The sequence below is a fragment of the Rhincodon typus genome, chromosome 28 (genome assembly GCF_021869965.1).
Source record: "Rhincodon typus isolate 14 chromosome 28, sRhiTyp1.1, whole genome shotgun sequence".
NCBI lineage: Eukaryota > Metazoa > Chordata > Chondrichthyes > Orectolobiformes > Rhincodontidae > Rhincodon > Rhincodon typus.
Window position 1 is genome coordinate 32941588 of NC_063359.1, and position 24495 is coordinate 32966082.

At 42.4% G+C, this 24495-nt stretch overlaps 1 protein-coding gene across 1 annotated transcript in view; it reads left to right on the forward strand.

Annotated features, from left to right (window-relative positions):
- Positions 1-24495, forward strand: part of LOC109918284 (hemicentin-1-like) — a 417033-nt gene that overhangs the window by 158157 nt on the left and 234381 nt on the right. Inside the window, exons 21-22 of the mRNA XM_048613389.1 lie at positions 268-427; positions 1971-2136. Coding sequence (XP_048469346.1) covers positions 268-427; positions 1971-2136 — 326 coding nt within the window. The remainder of the gene's footprint in view (positions 1-267; positions 428-1970; positions 2137-24495) is intronic.

The following is a 24495-nucleotide window of genomic DNA, read 5'->3' on the forward strand; positions in this document are numbered from 1 at the left end:
ACAAAACACCACCTGAAAACAAATGAAAAGCAGGAGAATAAAGCGTAATGGGTAGCATCCAGCATTGAGAATGAGAAAGTGAGTGACATAAATGTTCTAACGCATTGACACAGGTTTCAGAACAAGTCACCTTCTGGCTCTTTTATCAAAAGGTGATGCACATGGTAAGATCAAGAGGTGGGAAAGGGACTGCCACTAGGGTTACCATTTGAAACATTTTTCTTCTGAAACTATTATACCTTTCTTGTTTTCTGATGTCCTCTCCAGGGTAGGGAGCTCAGACCTCAACATGAACTGCAATATTCAATCGATGCAAGTGGAAAGCTCCTGATCCCGTACCCATCAGCAGAAGATTCTGGAATCTACATCTGCACTGCGACAAATGTAGCAGGGGTTTCCAGCAGAGAAATGCAGCTGTTTGTCCACAGTAAGGATATTAGTGATATTACAGTTAGATCCAAGTACACCCAACCTGTCGATCCATATAAAAAGTCTCATATGACACTTAGCATGCAAGGTGTTAAAGTGTACATTAGCCAACACAAGAAATTGGAGTAGGAATAGACCATGCAGCCCTTTGAGCCTGCTTTCCTATTTAATATAATCACGTGCTTCAACTCCGCCTTCCCACCAGCTCCCTATAGCCCTTGATTCCCTGACAGACCAAAAATCTTTCTATCTCAACTTTAAATGTATTTAGAGGACTATTAATCTCTATAAGGGACTTGTTGGGTGGGAGGTGGCAAGAGGTGAGTAGTAAATGCATCTCACTAGAATAGCGCACTGCAAGTGAAGCCCTCCTAGTCCCGGAGTCATCACAAAAGTTTCAGATTTTTTAAAAATACCCTAGATTCCCTAATTTACCTGTCATCTAAACCCAGGTAGACAGGAAGCGCAGACTGTGTACCTTAATGTGCTGAACAAAAATTACTATTTATTACAGAAATTAGACTCTATCAAAAGGTAAACAGTTATGAAGCATCAATTTATAACTACTAATTAAAATTAAATCCCCTTATAAATTGCCCATTACACATACATAGACAGGGGAAAAAAGAATATGGATGTTATGGATGGAGAGAACACTGGTAAAGCAGTTCAATGATTGCTTTTCACGGGATCCGTTGAGGTGATTCTTAAGATTTCAATGCTGGTCAGAATGCTACTTCTCAGTAGTCATTCTCCAGATGTTTCCATTGGTTCCAAAGAGGATTGCTGGATTATTTCTAAAAGGTCTCTGATTTACTAATTTAAAAAGTCACAACTTACAGTAACTGCTGAGGATAATTGCTGGCAGGCAGAAGACCTTTGTCATTGGTAACTGATCACTAATCCGCAATGAATTCATTACTTGTTGCCAACCAGAGCTTTATTTGAACAAAATCCTATGGATCCAGTCATCTGCAAACTAAACTTGCAAAAATACTTGAACAACCAGTTGTGTAAACGATGCTTGTGAGTGTCAGGTAACTTGCTTTCAAAACATTCACTAGTCCTCCAGCTGTCTTTGGCTTCTAATGCGATTCTTTTCTCATTTCAGTCCTCAGTTAAAAATACTAAAAAAATTAAAAAGATCCCTAATGCCAATCTGCTTCAGCCAGAAGTTGTTTGGTTGATGGACGACAAACCTGTCCTCAAGAAGTGGCTCAGTTACTTAGTGATATTAATCTGTCTGAGTGTTTCAAATTTTATATTGTGGACTTAATAGCTAATGGTTGTGGAACACTTTTTCCAGGATTTGGGAAACCTAGTAGCTAAAGGCAGTGACAGAGTGTCAATCCAAAGGTTAATTCCAGCATGATTTGAGGGCCAAGGGAAACAGGAATACTTCCCTCTGGGTTACACCCCTCCAAGCAAATTCACAGATCAAAACGAATAGGATGAAAGATACTGAAAGCATCAGAAGGATTTAATATTACTGGAATGCTGTTATTAAATATACTGTGTTTTGACATTTTTTATGTCCGCAGCAAGACCTAAGATTGATGGAGTGAACCCAGATAATTCGGACAAGCCAATTGAAATCACAGCCACGGCTGGGACAGAGGTGACATTACCCTGTGAAGTTCAGGGCTCCCCTCCTCCCATTATCAGGTGGAAGAAAGACTCGCGTCTGGTACCACTCATATCAGCCAGGTAAATGTATCTCCACAATTTCTGAAGAATTCCAGCTCACTTGGTGACAATGTCTCCAGTAAAAAACTTCCTCCATCTCACAAACCATTCACTAAGCATTGTTCTCAATTTCCTGTAATCCAGCCAATTAGTATCTACATTGGTATTGTTCTTTTTGTTCCATGAGCTATAATTTTGCTCATCAGTGTATTGTGTGGCACTCTTTTAAATGCCTTTTGGAATTCCATATACCGCAATCGCCAGCTTTGTCATCATCTCTTAATTCTTCAAAAACTACAGCAAGTCCGTTAAAAACCCTTTGTCCTTATGAAATCCATGCTGACCTCTCTCAGTTTATCTGTGTTTGTTCACATGGCTATTAATTTAATCGGGAAGGATTGTTTCTTGAAGTTTTCCCATCACTGAAGTTAATCTGATAGGCCTGTAGTTGCTGGGCTTATCTTTATCCTCTTTTGAACAAGGGTAAATTCTGCAGTCCTTTGGCACTGTCCTGAGTTACTGTGGCCAGTGCCTCTGCAATTTCCACTCTCATTTCCTTCTATGCCATTGGATGCATCATAATCCAGTACTGGTATCTTACTGACTTGAAGTACAGACAGCCTACCCAATACCACCTCCTTATCAACAGTAAATCTATCTAGGGCCTGAATTGCCTCCTCTTTAACCATGGCCTTGGTTGCATGATCTTCCTTGGTGAAGATTGATGCAAAGTATTAATTTAATATCTCAACTATTTGCCCTGCCTCAATATGCAAATCCCTTTATTAATCCTTAACTAGCTTTACTCCTCCTTTTACCATCCTTGTATACCAATAGAAGATTTTGGGGTTGTTCGACCCAAGCTGTGAAAGGAATCAAGTGTTGTTGCAGGAAAAGTAAGATTTGTGGCACAAAAAAAGGAGATTTGAGTTTCTCAGTGACAGATTCACAGTAGAAGTGGGCAATGTCCAGCTGAAGTCAGGGGAGGATTGCCAATGCTCCAGGATAGTCCTGAAGTTTCTATGAAGCCATGATCAATCACCTGGACACTACTGCAAGCTACCTAGTATTCACCAAAAACACAGTTTAAAAAAAAATTGGAACTCTTTTCTATAGTTGCTATAAAATATTGGAAGTAGAGGGATGAATTTGACTATATGGAACTGTTGAAGATCAGGATGATACCTTATAATGATTCCAGGAATATTCCCAGTTTGAGTTGACAGCCTGAGTCAGGGGTGACTTCGAGACCAAGAATATCAACAGTTGAATGACTGGTGAACAAGCAATCTGAGAATAACTGAAACTGAAATACACTGATGCCTGAAATGAAAATCTATATTGTACCCTAGTCCAAAGGTTACCTGAATTCAGTGTCAAATGTGACCTACTAACTTACAGTGAAAAGTACACAGTAACTACATTATTAGGCAAATAGATCTCATGCAGTCTGTTGTAAAGTAGTAATACATGTAACAGAAATATTTCCAATTGATATCATACAATGGAAGTTATATGCAGAGGTTCTGCAATGATTAACACAAATTTCAGGAGCACTGTATTTTTGTTATTTCATTTACTTTTCAAGCACTCATTCTACATTCAAATACCAAGGCTGTCAGTTGTGTAATTCATTCCCTAAACCTCTTTGCTTTTGTACTTTTCCCCTCCTTTAAGACTTGCCTTGAAGGCCAGCTCTTGACAAAGCTTTTGATCACCTATCTTAATATCTCCTGGTATGGCTTTATGCGTGTTGATCATACTCTTGCAGGGTGTTTTACTAGATTAAAGGCATTATTTAAAGGAAAGTTGCTGTTGTTTAGATATTGCTTTTTTTATGCATGTTGACTTAAAGCAATAAGTAGGTACAAGGCACTACCAAGAAAGGCTTGAAGCTGGGTCCGTTCTTAGGCACTACTTCATGACATGTGTTGTCTAGGGTGACATGAGCACATTGTCTTTGAGGTATCTAAAGGGAGGAAAGAACAGGACTAAATTCAGAAGGGAGGGAAAATAATGAAGACAAAATAACTTTCGGTTGATTTAAAATGTTTTGTTATAGTTTACTTTGTAGTTAAGAAAAGCTGTGTTTAACTGTAATTAGAAAACATGATCTGTGGTTTTGTTAAAAGCAGGGAGAAGTTTCCTGTGTTGGCAGAGTTGATGTGATTATGATCTATATTGTATGTAGTAGGTTGTCAAACTTTCACAGATCCTAAAAAATGCTGCCTGATGTATAATAATGGAAAAATATTTTGGCCTAACTAAAGAGGAACAGATGTCCAGGCAGAGAATATACAATTTCAAGTAGATATACAACTTAAGTCTCCTGTGTTACTTTATGTGACTTTAGGGGACATTTAACATGATGCATCTGTGAGTTGGATTTTATTATGATGATTAACAGCTATTCTTTAATTATTATTTTATTGAATTTTGTGCTTGGCAAAGTCCAGGATTTTTGTTCTGGGAAATAAAACATTGTCCTGTTCTAATTACATTGTATCATCGATTGAGATTGCCAGTTTAATGACAAATTAGGTGACTGATTGTCATGTGTTTCATGCCTTATTTTGTTTGTTTCCTCTATTGCTTTTTCTGATGCATTACCACATACATGTATAACCCTCACCTGTCTGAACTGCAATGTTTAAATGTGCATTGTTCTAAGCACTGTATGTTTAGATTTAGTTAAGGAGAATATCCTTTCAGGATGCTCTGACCTCTGCTAAGGTGACACTAACTTCAGCTTGGGTTTAGAGAAATCTAGATTGATATGGCCTGACTTATTTTGCCAATGTCCTCTCTATCACAGAACTTCAAGACTTTACTTCCCACTGATACCTAGTCCCTCCTTACAAGTTAGACAACTGCAACCAGATTGTTATGAATAAATTTGCCCAGGTGTCCCACAAAACCGAAGCAGTCAAATCACTACAAACACAAGCTGGTACCAGTGAAAACAATCTCAACTTTATTAAGTAAGTTATAATAGCCTTTAATACTAAACAATACTAACTCCAAACCTATTTGGCCCCTTAAGCTTACAATACTTCCCAAACCTCTTGTAGATTTACACAGTTTCTCTCTCCTTCTCTCTCTGTTTATGGAACTGCTAAGCTTCTCTCTGTCTCTGTCTGTCTTTCTTTCTCTCTCCCCCTCACCGGACAGTCAGCTGATTTCTGTCTTTTGCCATGCCTGTCTTCTTGGAAAGTCTCCTCCTGATCTAAGCGTAAGACTATTTTTATCTTTTTCCGCCACCTTCTGGATCTTTCTGTAGCTTTAGCCAATCAAGAGATCTGTTTGATGGCTACTGATGGTTTGGATGGCTTTGTTAATCACGAAATACCCTGTTAATGTTTGCCCCATTGTTTTAGGGTTGAGTACCTGGTTCTTGGTTGCTAACATGCATCCATGCTTTGTTTAGTTGATCAGAAATGTCTATCCAGGATGACTGTTGACAGGATAAGTCCTTTACACTACACTAATGTCTTTAGCACTTAGTTGCTGTTTGTATCTGGTTTCTGGGTTTTGTGACTTCAGAGTTTTCCTTGACTATTGTACCCAGCATCCCTTGCTGTTTGGCCAAATTGGCAATTTATTTGTGTTTTACAGGTTTTTCCTTTGTCAAGATTGCCTTGACTAAGCACTACGGTAATTGTCAGAATGATATCTTTCCAAATCAGGATAATGCGTAAATTGGGGAGATATTTCCAGATGGTGATAACACAGTGCGGAGCTGGAGGAACACAGCAGGCCAGGCAGCATCAGAGGAACAGGAAAGCTGACATTTCGGGTTGGGACCCTTCTTCAGAAATGGGTGAGGGGTAGGGGACTCTGAAATAAATAGAGAGAGGAGGGGTGGGGCTGGGGAAGGTAGGTGGGGTGGTGATAGATGAGTGCAGGTAGGCAATGGTGGGGGTTGGTCAGTGAGGTGGTGGAGCGGATTGGTGGGAGAGAAGACGGACAGGTCAAGGAGGTGGGGATGAGCGGGAGGGTTGGTCATGGGATGAGGTCGGGGGTGGGGAGATTTTGAAGATAGTAAAGTCCACATTGAGACCATTGGGTTGTAGTCTCCCAAGGTGGAATATGAGGTGCTGCTCCTCCAGTTTCCGGGTGGCATCGTTGTGACACTGGAGGAGGCCCAGGATGGACATGTCGTCCAGGGAGTGGGAGGGGGAGTTGAAGTGGTTCGCGACTGGAAGGTGTTGTCGTTTGTCGCGAACCGAGCGCAGGTGCTCCACAAAGCGGTCTTCGAGTCTCCGCTTGGTGTCACCAATGTAGAGGAGGCCACATTGGGAGCAGTGGATGCAATATACCACATTAGTGGATGTGCAGGTGAACATCTGTTTGATGTGGAATTGTTTTTGGGGCCTGGGATGGAGGTGAGGGGGGAGGTATAGGGGCCGGTGTAGCATTTCCTGCGGATACAGAGAAAGGTGCTGGGAGTTGTTGGGGCTAGTGGGGAGTGTGGAGCGAACGAGGGAGTCGCAGAGAGAGCGGTCCCTCCAGAAGGCAAATAGGGGTGGGGAGGGAAATATATCTTTGGTTGTGGGGTCAGATTGCAGGTGGCGGAGAATGATGCGTTGAATCTGAAGGTTAGTGCGGTGATACGTGAGGACAAGAGGATTCTGTCTTTATTTTTGTTACAGGGAGGGGATATGAGGGCTGAGGTATGGGAAACGCAAGAGATGTGGTCAAGAGCGTTTTTGACCACTGAAGGGGGGAGATTGCAGTCCTGGAAATACGAGGACATCTGGGACGTTCGGGAGAGGAATGCCTCATCTTGGGAGCAAAAGCGGTGGAAGTGGAAGAATTGGGAGTAGGGGATTGCATTCTTGCAGGAAGGTGGGTGAGAGGAGGTGTAGTCTAGGTAGCTGTGGGAGTCAGTGGGCTTGAAATGGATATCAGTTTCGAGGTGGTCACCAGAGATGGAGACAGAGAGGTCCAGGAAGGAGAGAGAGGTATCAGAGATGGTCCAGATGTATTTGAGGTTAGGATGAAATGTGTCAGTAAAGTTGATGAACTGTTCGAGCTCCTCGTGGGAGCACGAGGCGGCGCCAATACAGTCATCGATGTAGCGGAGGAAGAGGTGGGGGATAGTGCCAGTGTAGCTGCAGAAGAGGGACTGTTCCACGTATCCTACGAAGAGGCGGGCATAGCTTGGGCCCATGCAGGTTTCCATGGCCACCCCCTTAGTCTGTAGGAACTGAGAGGAATTGAAGGAGAAGTTGCTAAGGGTAAGGACGAGTTCACTTAAGCGAATGAGGGTGTTGATGGAGGGGGACTGGTTGGGCCTGCGGGAGAGGAAGAAGTGGAGGGCTTTTAGGCCATCTGTGTGGGGAATACAAGTGTATAGGATTGGACATCCATAGTGAAGATGAGGTGTTGGGGGCCAGGGAAGTCTTGGAGGAGGTGGAGGGCGTGGGTGGTGTCCCGGATATAGGTGGGGAGTTCTTGGACCGGGGGAAGAAAATAGAGTCAAGATAAGCAGAGATAAGTTCAGTGGGGCAGGAGCAGGCAGAGACAATGGGTCGGCCAGGGCAGTTGGGTTTGTGGATTTTGGGAAGCAGATAGAAACGGGCGGTGTGGGGTTGGGGAATGATGAGGCTGTGGGCGAAAGGTCACCTGAGGTGATGAAGTTATGGATGGTTTGGGAGATGACGTTTTGGTGGTCAAGGGTGGGGTCATGATTGAGGGGACGGTAGGAGGAGGTGTTGGCGATGTAAAGGTCAGTGCGCCATACCACAACTGTGCCTCCCTTGTCTGCGGGTTTGATGGTGAGATTAGGATTGGAGCGGAGGGCTGCATGTTCTGTGGGGGAGAGGTTGACGCAATCGATGTCACTACGGCAGTTGGAAATGGAGAGGTCAAGGGACGGTAGGAGACCTTGGGGTGGTGTCCAGGAGGATGGGGTGTGTTGGAGGCGGGAGAAGGGGTCTGTAGAAAGGGGGATTAGACTCGTGGTTAAAGAAATAAGCATGGAGGCGGTGATTTCCAGATGGTGGTGCATCTGTTGCCCTTATCCTTCTTCTAGCTGGCAAAGGTCACGGGCTTGAAAGTGTCAGGGAAGGGAGGGGAAAAAGAGACTTAGGTAGAATGAGAAAAAAAGGTGGTGGTAGGAAAGTTGAAAATAGAATGAAAATAAAACCAGAAGTCACATGATACCAGGTTATAGTCCAACAGGTTTATTTGAAACAAGCTTTCGCAGCGCTGCTCCTTGTGACTTTGTCCACCCTAGTCCACATTGACAATAAAACTGACACCTGAAAATGGTGAAGAAGGCAGGGGAGAGGTTGGAAGTGAAAAATGAACAGGCAGAAAGACTGGAGAATGGAAAATGATGGGGAAAAAAGACAAGGCAAGGAGAAGATGAGAGAAAAGAGAGGATCCAAAAGACAGGCATTTTACTCAATATATTTGAGCATGTTTGACCAGAAACTGAATTGGACCAGCCACGTAAATACCGTGGATGCAAAATCAGACCAGAGGGAATTATTTTAAATTATTATTATTATTTCTTAATTTCACCTTTTGTATCAAATTCATCTTTTCTTTCTGTGGCTGAGGTGCGGAAGTTTTGGTTGGACAGCACTCCCCCAGTTTTGCGAGGCCCAGTTTCTTAGCAGTTTCAAGAGGCCCCCAGTGCTCAGCAGTTCGACAAGATCCGGTCCTTGGAAGTTGAAGAAGGCCTCAGTCCTCAGCAGTTGTGCCAACACCCCATCCTTGGCAGTTGGGCAGGCCTCAGTCTTTGGCAGTGGATGGTTCATGAAGCTAAGAGGCCGTGGAATGAAACAAAGTGATATTTGTCTTAACTTTGTCTCATTATAATATATGTAATTAAATGACGCTGTTTTTGTGGCAACTTATACAGATTTTACTTTCTTTTCAGAAATACAAGTAACAATAAATTTCTGACTCTCTATCACTTCCTGACTTCCCAAATCCTGTCCACCACTCCAAGGCATTAATTAGGAGTGTGTGGAATGCTGTCCTAGATGAGTACATTTCGAACAACATTCAACAAGTGCAATACCATCCAAACCAATTGCAGCCTTCTGGTTGGCACCCATCCATCACCTTAAATATTACTCTCTCCACAGTGGCAGCAGTGTGAACTATTTACTAAATGCAATGCGGAAAATTGGCCGTGTTCCTTCAGCAGCACCTTCCAAACCTGCAACCATTACCACCTAGATTGACAAAGGCAGCAGGGACATGGGGAACACTGCCTGCAAGTTCCCCTCCAAACCACACACATCTTGACTTTGAACCAAGAACTGAATCTTACTTTTTTTTGTTTAGTCCAGGTTCAGTTGAGTTTTTTGGAGGGTTTTATGCCATAGGGTCTAATGTGTTTTCTCACCTTGTCTTGACAAATCCGCCTCATTAACTACCTGAATTTATGGCATCTTTCATCCATTTGTACCATGTGCCATTTACAGATGAACTTACCACACAGTCGATATCTGGCAAAACATTATTATCCCTTGGTTCACTCCATCTGTTTCGCACCTGGAGGAGCACTGACATTCTGAAACTCCCCTGCTGAGTCAAGGACAGTGTATAATGGAGTAGTGGAAAATGGCACAGCAATTCTCGAACAGGGACTTGGAGGCCCTACTGGATGAGCGGTCCATAGGGAAAGCATCCTTTTCCTGGAGGACCAGCAGAGGAGGCCACACCACCAGACCCTGCCGACCCGGTCTGAGATCGCCACCCTATTCAGTGCTGTCTCCAGGGTGCGGAGGAATGACCAGCAACGTTCCCTCTAATTTTCTCATCAGCTGTGCGGGCCTCTGAGGCCCATGCTCAGCAATGACTTCTGGAACTGGAAAATCTGTACAAATCAGTGGGAGTGTTTATGGCTGGCAATGCAGAAAGTATATCAATGACCTCCTCAGCTCCACCAGGGAAGTGCCAAACTTCTCACTATCAACCCTTATTCACTCCATTTCTGCAACTGCATCCATCTCCCACGGAGGCTCATGCCTCACTATTGCATGCAATACCTTCCCTATCTTTCTCTCACCCCCACACCCCCTCTCTTTGTCACTTCCCTCACCTCATACAGGGCCCTCTGCACTTCTTACTCAGGCACTACCAAAGTGCCAGACCCGCCACCTCCACCCGGCCTGCACCCCTTCTAACCCTTGGAAGTTGAAGTACAAGCAGCCCAGATCACCCCACCAAGCCTCCATGACCAATGAATTCAAAAAACGGGCAGGCTGTCTCCACCCTGAGCTGTGGAATAAGGGGGTTAATTAAGATGTAGTGGGAGGAAGAGAAAGAAGAAAATGTATTGAGGGTGCTTTGGCACAGGCAGAAATGGTTTGTATGTCACCCTCAGTTTAGACATAAGTGTACCTGATTTTTACTTTCATTTGGTTTTGAGTCTTTCTGCAGGCACTAAATGCATTATCACACCATGTGACAACATTTCATGGTTACAGATGAGGCTTTATAGGTGGAGGTTTGAGCTGAGAACCTACTTCACCATCTGGAAGCAGGCAGAACAATGTGTGTGTGTGGTATTCGGTCATCGTGACACTTTTGACCCTCACATCTCTAATGTTAGGCTGCCTGTGCACAAAGGTGTAGCTGTCAAAGAATTGTCCAACAGTGGCTATGCCAGGAAGCTGCAACATACAGAGAGGGTCAATGTTGTGGGATGGCGAGGGAGTAGGCAGTTTATATGCTGTATATTGCATGGGCCTGTAACCTAAGCTCTTTCCCTGTAAAAGCCCTATGATTGGTGTTTGCTGCAATTCCCTCCCTCACAGCTCAAGGCACTTAACCTGCCACTCTAAGTGTGCTTACAGCATTTTTTTTAAACCTCTTGCGCAGCTTTGATTTACAGCATGATAGAAAGTGACAGTGAGTGCCTCTCTGCCAGTTACTTACAACCTCAGCCTGAAGATATCCCCAAACATCCACATCCCTTTCCTATTAAACCATTCTGGTAAGCCCAAAGGCTTCACTTCTCACAAACTCCCAACCCAACCCATCTACATGCACCTGTACCTGTCTACCTTTGCAACCCAGCCCATATAAGGTGATCACACCTGATGTGGTCATTTACTTACTGTGCCAGGAACCCCTAACTGACAGGTGCCTCCATGGACTTTAGTCAGGCCCGCACCCTAAAAGTTTGAGACATGGCTGCCTGTTTGCTGCACATAGAGTGTGTTTGTCATGTCAGTTTCTGGCACATGGTGCATGTGTGAGATTGAGGTAACTCATTGCTGTTCTAGAAGATGTGCTTCCTTTAGACTGAGGGCTGCTTTGTAGTAAGGCAAACTGCCTATTCTTATGACTGCATTAATTGGCATAGCAAGGCAGTGATGTTGTGAGTGTGCGGGTTGGCGCTAAATGAGAAAGTCGTAAGAGACCAAGTGAGAATCCCTGAAATACAGTCTAGTCCAGTCTGCAAGCTGTGTACCTGTCTGCAAAGTGCCCACACTGGAGCAGGTCATTGCTAGTTGTTGGTGTATCCAGTAATGCATATCTGTGTTTCCAGAACACGCTTATCGTGCATGGAGGTGAATAATACACATTTGCATCTTGAGCTTGTTGGTTGAGTGCTGGACTGATAGGCAATGTGGATATCATTTACAGAAAGTGGTGAGCTATATACCCACTCTAGTTTCCTTGTCGAGTTTTCCTGATGTCCAGCTTGTTTGGCAAGCTTGGTAAGATGGGAGGCAAGTTGTGCCATTGATAAAGTGCTTAACAAGCATTAAGCCCCATCAATTGGCATTGTGCTGACGGATACTAAGAATCTCACCATGCCATTTGTGAACAGCATAAAAGATGAAGGAAGATGAACTCAACATCGAAATGGATCTTGTGAGACTTCTTGTCAGATTTTTCTCTGGCCATAGCTCACATCACTCAGACCCCTCTTAAGATTCTGCCCTAAATCACAGTTCCTTTGCTGTCGCTGGGTCAAAATTTCACATGTTCTCCCTAACAGGACTACAGCGATTCAAAAAAGCAGCTCACATCCACCTTCTCAAGGGCACTTAGGGGTGGACAGTAACTGCTGGCTTAGCCATCCATGTTCAAAATGCACAAACAAATAAAAAAACCCTAAGAAGATGAAGTGGGTGATTATTAACAAAATATGAACTCCATGAACTCAGGAAGTTCTTAAAGTGAACCGTAGTTCCTGATAATATGCTGTTTCTCTCTTTGTTGATTGAAGTACTGCGCTGGCTGACGATATTCACTTAATGGACAATGTGGGGGTCTATGTCTAAAATGCAACTTATGATGCAAATTGCCATAACAGCTGCTACATGGATTTGACAGTAAAATTGAAGGCAGATTAATGCTTCCAGAATTTTAGGCTTGGCTGTGTTTGTTCTCATTTGTTAGTATTCTATAGGTTTATTGTTCGGCATCAGTCTTGGCGAACACTCTACATCCCCCCTCCTTTCCCTTATTCATTAGGTTCCTGGGCTGCTGGCTGGCCTTGTCCTGAGATTGCTTTTGTAATCAGCCAATTTCTGCATCTGCTGAGCGTTTTTAGTAAGAAATGCAGTGAAGACAGATGGAAGTTACCAATCAATTCAACAAAACAGTGGAAAATATTACAAAAAGTGTGATATAATCTTGGACAAACATCTAACAGTACAGCAAACCAAAAGTGGTCAGCATACTGGGAAGCCTTTGCACTGGGCATCAAAATGGTTTTAAGAGGCCTTGAAATAGCATGCTGTAGCAAAAGAATGCTACACACTGATCATGCTGCACAGAAACATGCTTTTCAGCTCCACTGAGTTATCCCAGTGTGTATGCTTAACGTGACCCTTCTCCCACCCCTTTTCATTTCAATATAGCGTAGTCCTTCTCCCTTGCGTTTATTTAACTTCAATTTAGATGCATCCATGCTATTTAAAATAACATTTTTCAACATTCTAACCATGCTACATCCACACCTGCTTCCACATTGCAACCCTCTCCGGTGAGGGGAGTCTCTCTGGAATTCCCTATTCGGTTGCTGACGAACTAGCTTATATTATATCTCCGGCGAGGGGAGTCTCTCTGGAATTCCCTATTCAGTTGCTGAGGAACTAGCTTATATTTATGACTCCTACTTTTACTCTCCCCCACTTGAATATATTTGTGTAATTTATTTACTAGAGGAGGTTGCAAAGAATACTTGAGACTGGATGTCATAGCATTAAGACATGGTGAAATCAGACTCATTTTTTTAAAATTGATGATCCTCACCAACTGATCAACCACAGATCCAAGACATGTGTAAACTGGGTCAAATAAAACTGTGTCATCGCTCTTCTCCACTTTCCTTTCCACAACTTTCCATCCCATATTTGTTAGTCTTCCCACTGGAATGGAGCTTCACAACAGGACATGTAGAAAACTGTTCAACCTGTGTCACCTTCAATTCCAAACCAAGACCTCTCCAACTTCTGTTGTTGATCTACAGCATGTAGATGATATTTGTTGATAGTCAGCCCCCTTGTTTTCTCTTTTTGTTAAGTCTCTTTCCGTTTGAAGTTTCCCTGACACTTTACGGGTGCAACATTAATGAGCTTTACTCAGGATTTTGTCTGACAGTCACTGGATAAGGGTGTTGCTGGCTAGGGCAGCATTTATTGTCCATACCTAATTGCCCAAAGGGCAATTTAAGGCTCACCCACATTGCTGTGGGTCAGGATTCATATGTAGGCCAGACCAGGTAAGGATGGTTGTCTCTTTCCCTAAAGGGCATTAGTGAACCAGATGGTTTTTTCCTGATAGTTTACAACAGATTCATGGTCATCATTAGATCTTAATTTCAGATGTTTATTGAATTCAAATTCCACCATCATGGTAGGATTCAAGCTTGGGTGCCCAGGACATTACCTGGGTCTCTGGATTAACGGTCTAGTGATAATGCCACTAGGCCATCACCTCCCTGCAATTTATAGCTGCAGCTTTTTTTAGTAAATTTTGTTTTTAACCAACACATTGGAATTAAGAATAACAATGTCTATAAATACCTCAGGGTTCTGCTTTGGCATCATAACTTAAGTGGTTACCAGGAGATCAAAGGAAATGCTGCAAGGAATTCCTCAATCTTCCTGAAAATATACAGTGCCCCCATCGATTCATGGCAAACAATAGCCCAAGACCACCCAAACTGAAAAATAAATATTTGCAAAGGTGCCAACTGTTTTGAACTTCTCAGACATGCCCAGATGGAGACCAAGTGCAAGCAGTGAAAGGACCACGTGAGAACACATGCATACCAACCACCTCCTTCAAAAATACCACCTACCCACTTGTGGCAGGTTTTGCAGATCCATTATTGGTCTGTTTAGTCATCTCAGGAACCATAAGTAACCTCGATCCTGAGGGACTCCCTAAAAGAAAAGAAAAATTGATTTTCCAAATGTTTTCACTATTGTTTAACAGCCCTGCTAAAATGGTGGGAAAGTAATGTGGGTGCATTAAAACAGCACACATGTGACAGCTGCACGGTCTCAGTCCTGCCTCATTACAAATTTGAAATTAGGGCGTTGATAGCACAGAGGTAGTGTCCCAACCCCTGGACTGAGAGACCTGGGTACAAGTCCCACCTGCTCCAGAGTTGTGTAATAACATTTCTGGACAGGTTGATTAGAAAAATAGGTTAAACTAAAAAAATTTGAAATTTAAACAGATTTAAGGACATAACCCATGCTGCCAGTGCTGTGCAATATTGAAGGACAGCAATTCCATCAGAAGGTTTGTTTTGTGTGAGGTGTTCACCTAAAAAGAATATAGAATATTCTGTAGCATTTTTTGAAGAGTAGAGAGTGTCATTTGTTTCTCAAGTAACATCACTCCAAGCAGATCATCTGGTCATTATCTCATGATTGTTGTGAAACAGTTTCTTTCTGCAAATTGACTGTATCTATTTATGAAAGAAAGACAAAAGAAAAATCATTTTAAGGTGCCTTCCATAATCACACAATGTTCCAATTTACAGTCATTGAAGTACTTTTGAAATGTAATCACTGTTGAAATGTCAGAAATGCAACAGTCAATCTAAAAACAGCAAGCTCCCATAAACAGCAACTGATAATGACCAGTCAAATCTGCTTTTGTAAATGGATAATATCAACCACCACTTGGACACTTCTGCCCTTCTTTGAAATAGTACCACGGAATCTTTTATGTCAATCTGAGAGGGCAGATTTACATTTCGCCTGCAAAATGACTAGTTCAGTACGTTACCCCAAAGAAATCTTGGCAACAGTCTGTAAATTATTGATACCTATTGCCCACAAATTGTGATTTGCCTCCTAAATGAACTAAGCTGCAGAGCTGTTTAACTTTATGGGTGTATTGAGGCATGTTTATGTACCCAATCCCTTCTAGGTTGTATTTGTTATGGGCAACAGTGGAGCATGTCTTCCTCTGTGCACAGTTTATACAATTAAATCATTTTCCTATTGCAAAAAATTAGTTTTCATTTGGTTACAGACAGCAAGCAGAGGAAATGAGCCCTGTTGTGGGATAAGTGCCCATTGCAAACACCCATCAACACATTGGAAGTCCTATTGTAAACAGAATATAGAAGCAAATTACTGCGGATACTGGAATCTGGACTGAAAACAAAAATTGCTGGAGATCGCAGCAGGTTAGGCAGCATCCATGGAGAGAGCGTGAGCTAACTTTTCGAGTCTAGGTGATTCTTCGTCAGAGCTGATGTGAAGTGTGGATGGAGTGGCATTTATGCAATAGTGGTGGGGGGTAGTGCTGGGGGAGAAAGGGTACAGATAGTGCAGATTAAGTGATCAGAATGTGAGAACGGCAGAATAATGGTGTGTCTAACTGCCAGACTTGAAAGAACAGACACTGGAGTGGGGAGAGGGAAGATAGAACATGGTGACAGAGAATGTTACAAGTAAAGCTAAAAGAAAGGGAAGGAATTTGAGTGGGTTAATATGTTGAACTAATATTAAGTCCAAAAAGTTGTAAAATGCCTAGTTTGAAGGTGAGATGTTGTTCCTCCAGTTTGCTCTGTGATTTGCTGAAGCATTGCAGTATGCTGAGAACAGACAAGTGAGCATGTGAGGAAGATGCTGTGTTAAAATGATTGGCCATGGGAAGATCGGGGTCATGCTTGCACACGGACCAGAGGTGTTCTGCAAAACAGCCATCCAGTCTGCGTTTGGTTTATTTTGGGAGCATCAATTCCAATAGACCAGATTGGAGCAAGTACAGATGGAATACTGCTTCCCCCAAAAAGACTGTTGTAAATATCTCTACACAGGCCAAATAGGCCAAACAATTGCATTGAAAGCACAAACCAAAACAAATGTTAATATGCATTCAGAATGTCATTCATAATGCCATAAAGAAACATTTACATATTAAGGAAACCAGTATTACATGTGAAAACCCTCTTGTAATCAGGCTTATATCGCCCCGTTCCTTCCACACATATTTTATTCTGTACCTGAATCTTGCCACGAAGAGCAACTTGAACAAAATGTGATAAACTCATATGGGTTGAAGAGTTTTGAAAGTTGCCTGCTCTGTTCTGAACTGTCAATGTTGAACAGTTGGGAATGAGATATAGGGTTGTAAGATTGCTGAAATCCTTATTCATGTCCTCATTACCTCTCGACGACTGTTTCAAAGAACTCCTAGCTGGCTGCCAACATATTACTGTCTATAAACTTGTGGTTATCCAAAGCCTTGCTCCCTATGTCTTAAATCGTACCAAGTCCCATTCTCCTATAACCCCTGAGCTCACTGACCTACATTGGCTCCTGGTCAAAGAATGTCTTTATTTTAAAATTCTTATCCTTGTTTTCATATCCATGGTATCATCCCTTTCTGTCTTAGTAATCTCATCCAGCCCCACAACCTTCAGCGATATTTGCTTCTTTAATAATTGTGCACCCTAGATTTTAATTGCTGCCCGTGCTTTCAGTTGTCTAGGCCTCAAGTTGTGCAATTCCCTCCCTAAGTCTCTCCATTCGCTATCTCTCTTCCCTTAAAACATTACATAAAAGCTACCTCTCTGACCAAGCTTTTGGTATCACGGTATCATATATTCTTTTAAAATCTTCTCGTGAATTGCTTTGGGACAATTTATTATGTTAAATACTTTATAAATATGTTACTCTTTTGTTGTCTGCCATTATGGCTCACTTTGATATGTCTTTGAAACCATGAGTGAGCCTTGAAACCAGAAGCCTTGGTTGCTTTGGAGATCACTGGCCTGAAACTGTTAAGTGAGCATATGTAGTTGTGTGGTTGGTGCTCCTTTTAATTGCTCTTTCAGAAGACAGTATATGTTGGATTTATGTAAGGATGCCAACGTATCCTGACTTGTCCAGACCAGATATCAGAAAGATAGTGCCATGTCTATTCCTGGACTTGACTTGGGTCCATAGACAAATAGTTTTTGATGAAGTCATGGGATTTCCAGAATATTCTTGGTATGCTTCTCCTGGAAAGGGAAGGGACTGATGTTCTCGCAGGCTGTATTAAGTTTCCTTTCTGATATAAACAGATGCAGAAATGCTTGTGGTTCATCTTCTGGTTGATTAGATCATTGTGGATGAGATAATTTCTGTTGTGATCTCAGCTGTCCGCAATCTAATCATTAAATATGATCAGTCTAATTTTTCTTTTTGTCCATTGCCAGTTTGGGTTTAAAGATTCGCTTTCCATGTGTGGCTTTACAAAAGAAAAATAAAATCCTGTTCTGGTTGAATTATAGGACACTGGCATTTCTAAACATCAATGCTTAAAAGTTGTTTTGGTGATTTCCCAAATTTTGTGTATGGTTCAAAGTTCATTGTTATTGAACAAAGGTGATTGTTTTGGTGTGCCTGACAGTCATGAGTTAGTTATTGGCTTTGTCAGTAGCATTACAAGGCTGTACAGCAAACTTATCACATGAGCTCATTCCCCTGCCCTAACTATTCTGCATTTCTTTTCCAAATATGTCTCTGTTTCCCTTTCTAAAGCTAACGTGGGTTTTGCTTTGTCCACAGTTTATAATGGTCCATTCCATGTCCTTGACATAGAATCGCAGAATGATACATCATAGAATCAGGCTATTCATCCTAACAAGACCATGGTAGTGTTAATTCTGGACACAAGCATCCTCCCAACCCTTTTTATTTAACCCTTTGTCTTCAATAATTTCTTAGTCATACAGAAGTTAAAACATTACGAAAAGGTGATATCAGTGTGCAGACTGCTGTGGTTGGTAAATGGGACTGGCACATTGTGCTGAAGAACATGGGCAGCATACCAAATATGCAAAACCAGCTATGCTTGCAAGCCTTAGAACAGTATGTCCACCATCAGATGTGATTCTGCTATTGGAAATCATTTATTAACTAATCTGGATTTAACAAAGAATTAAATTGGAAGCAAATTTAAGATTATCAGTTGGGCTCACAGTATGATGCATTTGCATGTGCAGGAACCTATATCTGTTAATACACAGGACCTTGTTTTACATAGGCAAAAGTAATTTGTACATACAGTGTGCCTTTCTCATGGGAAGAAGAGGTCAAGGAGATTGCCGATCTCTACTTCAGCTTTCTGAGACTTAACAGAGGCACATCTATTGCTTATTGGGAAAAAAACTCCCATGGCAGCACCATGACCACCACCTGTCTTGTCTGAGAACTCAGAGTGAGAATGAGCTGTTCTTGTTGCATCTCCATGAAATCAGCACCCTCTTCTCATTAGGTATAAATTGATTTCCTTTTTCTGAAGTCAGTTTTTTGTATCCTCGTCCTGATGAGTGCAAGACAAAAAGCGTTGACTTCTTGCTTCCTTTTTGTAATGTTAAAAGAGGATACACTTTGGAGATTTTGATTAATTAACTGAATTCAAATTCCACCAGCTTCCATTATGGGACTTGAACCTGTGTCATATGGCATTTGCCTGTGCCTCTGGATTTTCTTATCCAGTGAGATTGCTGGAGAAAGGTTGACAATCCTCAAAGCAGAAAAGTCAGTCAGTCTGGATGGAATGTTACTGAGGAAATTGAGGGTGGAATTCCCAACCCTCCTTTTTGCTCCTTTATTGATAACCTTATATTTTTTCATTTTTGTTACCGACCAGTAGAAATAGATTTTTTTTAAACATAATTTATGTCATATCAGGACCTACTAATTTTGATGAACTCTATTAGATCTTATCCTACTCTTGATTTTTCAGATGGAAAAGAAAACAAATCTACAGTTGTTTTTTACCATACTAAAGTCAAATCCTAATCCTTGCTTTTGCTTGAATCCAGGCTGCAACCTATGCACAGAACCCTTGGTCTGTCCTCCTCAGCTAGTGAGCTATGTGTGATTGCTGCTGTCACACAATCCTAGCAAGTTCACAGTGAAGTTGAAAACCTCTTTTTGGTTTGAAGCCAACGTTTTGTGGTAACTTGATAATGTCACAGCTGGTCCCATCTGTCCAAATCAAGCAATGATATTGCTAAGTGTTTAAATCAGATCAGACACACTTCTTGATGACTGTTAGCATTTTTAGGTTTGTTGGTCTGTTTCTTCAAAATGGTGAGAGTTTTCACTATTTGTCATTAACTCAATAATGTTTAGTTATTTACATGCAGGACGATACAAGAAGGGTGAGTGCATTATTAAATAAAAACCAAAAGAGCTACGGATGCTGTAAATAAGAAACAGAAATGGAAATTGTTGGAAAAACTCAGCAGGTGTGGCAGCAGCTGTGGAGAGAAATCGGAATTAACATTTCTGGTCGAGTCGCCCTTCCTCAGAACTGTTGAGCACATTATTAATTTGATTCATACCCTTCTATTTATTAATGCATTGTTGATGCACAGGACAACATGCAGCCTGGCTGAAATAACTGCACAGAGGCCTGTATCCTGTCAACAAGTCAACCTTTATGTACATGTGCACAGTACATGGGCTCTGACCAGCTAGCTCAGAGTCAGTCCCTAGAATGGGGAGACTCTCTGAATCTCCTGTTCAGATTTGTCAACCAGGACTCCCTGATTGTTAGGAAACAGTAAGAACTACAAATACTGGAAGCTAGAGTCAATAAATATGGAGCTGAAAAAGCATAGCAAGTCAGACAGTATCGGAGGAGCAGGGAAGTCAATGTTTTGGGCTGAAACTCTTCATCAAGGTTGATTGTTAACCTGGGCCAATCCCAATCAAGGATCTCAAATTCAATGAGGTCCACCTTGCCCTCGTTCCAATCACTACGCCCCTCTCTTTCTAAGTCTGGGGATATGGGTCTACTGTTTTTCTTGGAGCTTCTCCTGGGACCTCTTGCCCCAGCTCTGGTTCTTCCAACTCTGACTTGGGCACGAGCAACGTGTACCAAACTGTAGCCCATCTCTTGTCAGAGGTATAGATAGAGTGGACAGCCAGAGACTGTTTCCTAGGGTGGAGGTAGCTACTACGAGGGGGCATAGTTTTAAAGTGAGTGGAGGTAGATATAGGGGAGATGTCAGAGGTAGGTTCTTTACTCAGAGAGTGGTAGGGGCATGGAATGCTTTGCCAGAGAGGGTAGTGGAGTGGGCCTCATTAGAGGCATTTAAGCGGCTCTTAGATAGGCATATGGATGATAGTATAACGTAGGGGTGGAGGTTAGATAAGACCTTAGGTTTAGGGTAAAAGTTCGGCGCAACATCGTGAGCCGAAGGGCCTGTACCGTGCTGTACTGTTCTATGTTCTTGCATAGGAGAGTGTCCTCTTCCTCAGGTGATAACGGTATGAGGCTGCATCCATCTCGGACTCTGAGGTTTCTTCAATACTTGATGGAGGGGGAGAACCCACGATTTCTGACAGCCTTTCTGGCTAATCTGAGGGACAAGGCGCATTTTGCTGCTGCTCTGTTTGCAAGGTAGCAGCTTATATATAATCTATATGTTTGTTCAGGAACGCCTCACTGACTCGAACGTTGTATGTCTCAGGATCTGATCTCGTGCTGACCTTGCCTAATAGCCATGCAGGGCCATTTCCATGGTTTTGACACCAAACTATGTCTCTCTCACTTAGAGGAGGCATGTGGCCAGCATTGTGTTCCTGCAGCTGTTTCATCCTCACCCCCGGGTCTGGGAATATCAGATTTAACCTGATATGGAGTCTTCTCCCCGTCAGCTACTCTGCTGGAGTTATCCTTGTGGTTTTGTAAGGGGTGATCCTATAATCAAATAGGAACCAAGACAGTTTGGTATCAATTGAAGCTGTAGGCTGTTTCTTTAAGCCTTCCTTCAAATTTTGGACTGCTCTTTCCTCCAGACCTTGGACGATGGATGGTATGGAGCTGTCTGAATTTATTCAATGCTATTCGACTTTAGGGAATGCTTGAATTCCTTGTTGGTAAATGACATCCCATTGTCCATGACCAAAACTTCCGAGAGTCCATGAATTTCGAACGATGCTCACTGATTTTTGTTCGTGATTTCTGAGTTTGCCAAATGCACTTTATGCATTTCCATCCACTTTGAATGGGCATTCACAATGACCAAGAACATTGAGGCCATGAAAGGACTGGCACAGCCAACATGTAATCAGCCATTCCCAGGTGGAGGAGCTACTGGTGATAATTTTTGGCCGTGTTGGCATTCTGGACACTGTCCCACCACCACTGACATGTTGGCATCCAATCCTGGCCACAGACATAACTTCTTGCCAGCAGCTTCATTTTGGAAGCCCCTGGATGACCCTGGTGGAGTTCAGCCAGTATCTGGCAGCAACCTTTGCTCAGGATAATCCATCTTGTTATGGTGATCTGGTCTCGGCGGGTCCAGAGAGGTTTCAATCTTGGTTGTGGTGGCCCTTTAATTTCCCCCAATATCACCAGCTATTTCAGTTTTGACAGGACCGGATCTATTTGTGCCTGTGGTTGGGTATAGTCAGCAGTTACCAGAAGAATGTCTAGGAAGTTTGCAGTCTAGAAAAGCTGAATGGCCTGCTCATGTTAATATGTTGGCAGTTTGTTCTGCGGATCTGAGCCAGCTAAGAAACTAAGTACAGACATTTTTTTTCTCTGAAAATCCATTGATCATTTAAAGTTTTAGCAAAGATCTGTCATGGGTGAGGTTGTTGACTTGCTTGCTGAGCTGGCTTGTTTTCATTCATTGACTTGCTCGCTGATCTGGCTTGATTTCACTCATCATGTTTGAATGAAAACAAGCCAGCTCAGCAAGCAAGTCAACAACCTCATCCATTGAACATTTTCAGCTTTTCATTTGGATGGATGGCTTCTGATGGATTCACATCTCTGTTGATTGAGACCTGACCAGGCCTTATGTCAACCTATGTTATATGCGTCACCTTTTGTAAATTCCATTTGTTAATAGCTCCAACCCACTCCATCACATAAACTCAGGAGGGAGTGAGAGTATTGGGAGGAGGAAGAAGGAAGCATGGAGGGGATTAGGAGAGGGGGCAGCAATCGGAGGTAATTAGAGTTGTAAGTTAGTAAGAGTAGTAAGGTGGTTATCGTAAGATGAAGGAAGATCTTGGGCCAGTTAGGTTTATAGGCAATCACTAAAATTTTGATATAAACATTGAACAGGTCAGGAACATAACCATTCCTGATTACATGGTTTCCAGTGGGCAAGTAATTTTCCCTTAGCACACTTTTTGTTAGGAACACATTAGGAGCGCTAAACAAGGGATAGTAGTACCACTTGCAGCAGTTGGAAATACTTATCTGAGACAGTGTTTAAGGTGTATTGTTGGGGTAGACATTAGGACTTGTATTGTAAATTTTCATGTGATAATTATTTTTCGAGCAATTGAATCTGACATTAGCTGGGAAAAGGTCTCAAATATTCCACATTCAACACTGATGTCACTTTCCTTGATCATAACTTTTTTTAAACATCTGGATCCAAAATATACTTTCATAATATAATTTGTTTCTTTTTGGGAACAGCTTTCCATTGTGATATCAGTGGAAATTTCATTGAAATATGACCAAAATACTGTGCAGTGAGTCAGAAGTATTCCAAGTTATGATGCATTGTTTATCTATCTCTTCATTCCTAGCTAATTTTTGCAGTTTATCAGTAAAATCAAACTGAGCTTTGCTCTGTTTGTGGTTCAGTTCTAAAACCAATGTATTCATAGCAGCCTTTCTCCCAACAGCTTTATGGTTCATACATGCATTGTGCTTGTAAAACTAAGGAGTGAGGCAGTGGGTGATGGAGGGCATGAGGAGAAAAGGGAAATGACGTAAGGTAAATCAAGATGTAGCTGTAAGTAGTATTTTTGTGAATTTTGCTTTATTCATTTGTGGGATGAGGGCATCGCTGACTGACCAGCATTTATTACCAGTCCCTTGTTGCCGTTGAGAAGGTGATGGTGAGCTGCCTTCTCTAATGCGGCAGTCCACGTGTTGTAGGTTGACCCACAATGCCCTTAGGAAGGGAATTCCAGGATTTTGACCCAGCATAAGTGACGGAATGATGATATATTTCCAAGTCAGGATCGTGAGTGGCTGGAAGGGGAACTTGCAGGTAGTGTTGTTCCCGTGTATCTGCTGTCCTTGTCCTTTAGATGGAAGTGATCATGGCTTTGGAAGGCACTTTCTAAGGATCTTTGCTGAATTACTACAGTGCATCTTGGGTTACATGCTGCTGCTACTAAGCATCAGTGGTAGAGGGAGTGGAATCTTGTGAATGTGGTGCCTATCAAGTTAGCTGCTTTGTCCTGGATGTCGAGCTTCTTGAGTATTGTTGGAGCTACATCATCCAGGCAAGTGTGCAGTATTCCATCTCCTGACATGTGCCTTGTAGATAGTGGACAGGCTTTGGGGAGTCTGTTGGTGAATTATTTGCCACAGTATTCCGAGCCTCTGATCTGCTCTTGTAGCTGCTGTGTTTCTATGACAAGTCCATTTGAGTTTCTGGTCATTGGTAACCCCAGTGATGTTGATTGGAGAGGTACGGTGATAGTAACACATTGAATGTCGAGGGGCAGTGGTTAGGTTGTCTCTTAATGGAGGCGGTCATTGCTTGGCATTTGTATGTCACGAATATTACTTGACAGCCTAAGCCTCGATATTGTCCAGATCTTGTAACATTTGAACATAGACTGCTTAAGTATCTGTTGAGTTCTGAATAATGCTGAACATTGTGCAGTCCCCACTTCTGACCTTATGTTGGAGGAAAGATTATTGATGAAGCAGCTGAAAGTATATGGGCCTAGGACACTACCCTGAAGAACCTCTGCAGACATGTCCTGGAACAGAGATGACTGACCTTCAGCAACCAAAACCATCTTCCTATGTGCCAGGTATCACTCCAATCAGCAGTGGGTTTGCCTCCAATACCCATTGAATCCAGTTTTGTTAGGGCTCCTTGATATGGCCATGATGTCAAGATCTGTTACTCTAACCTTGCCTCTAGAA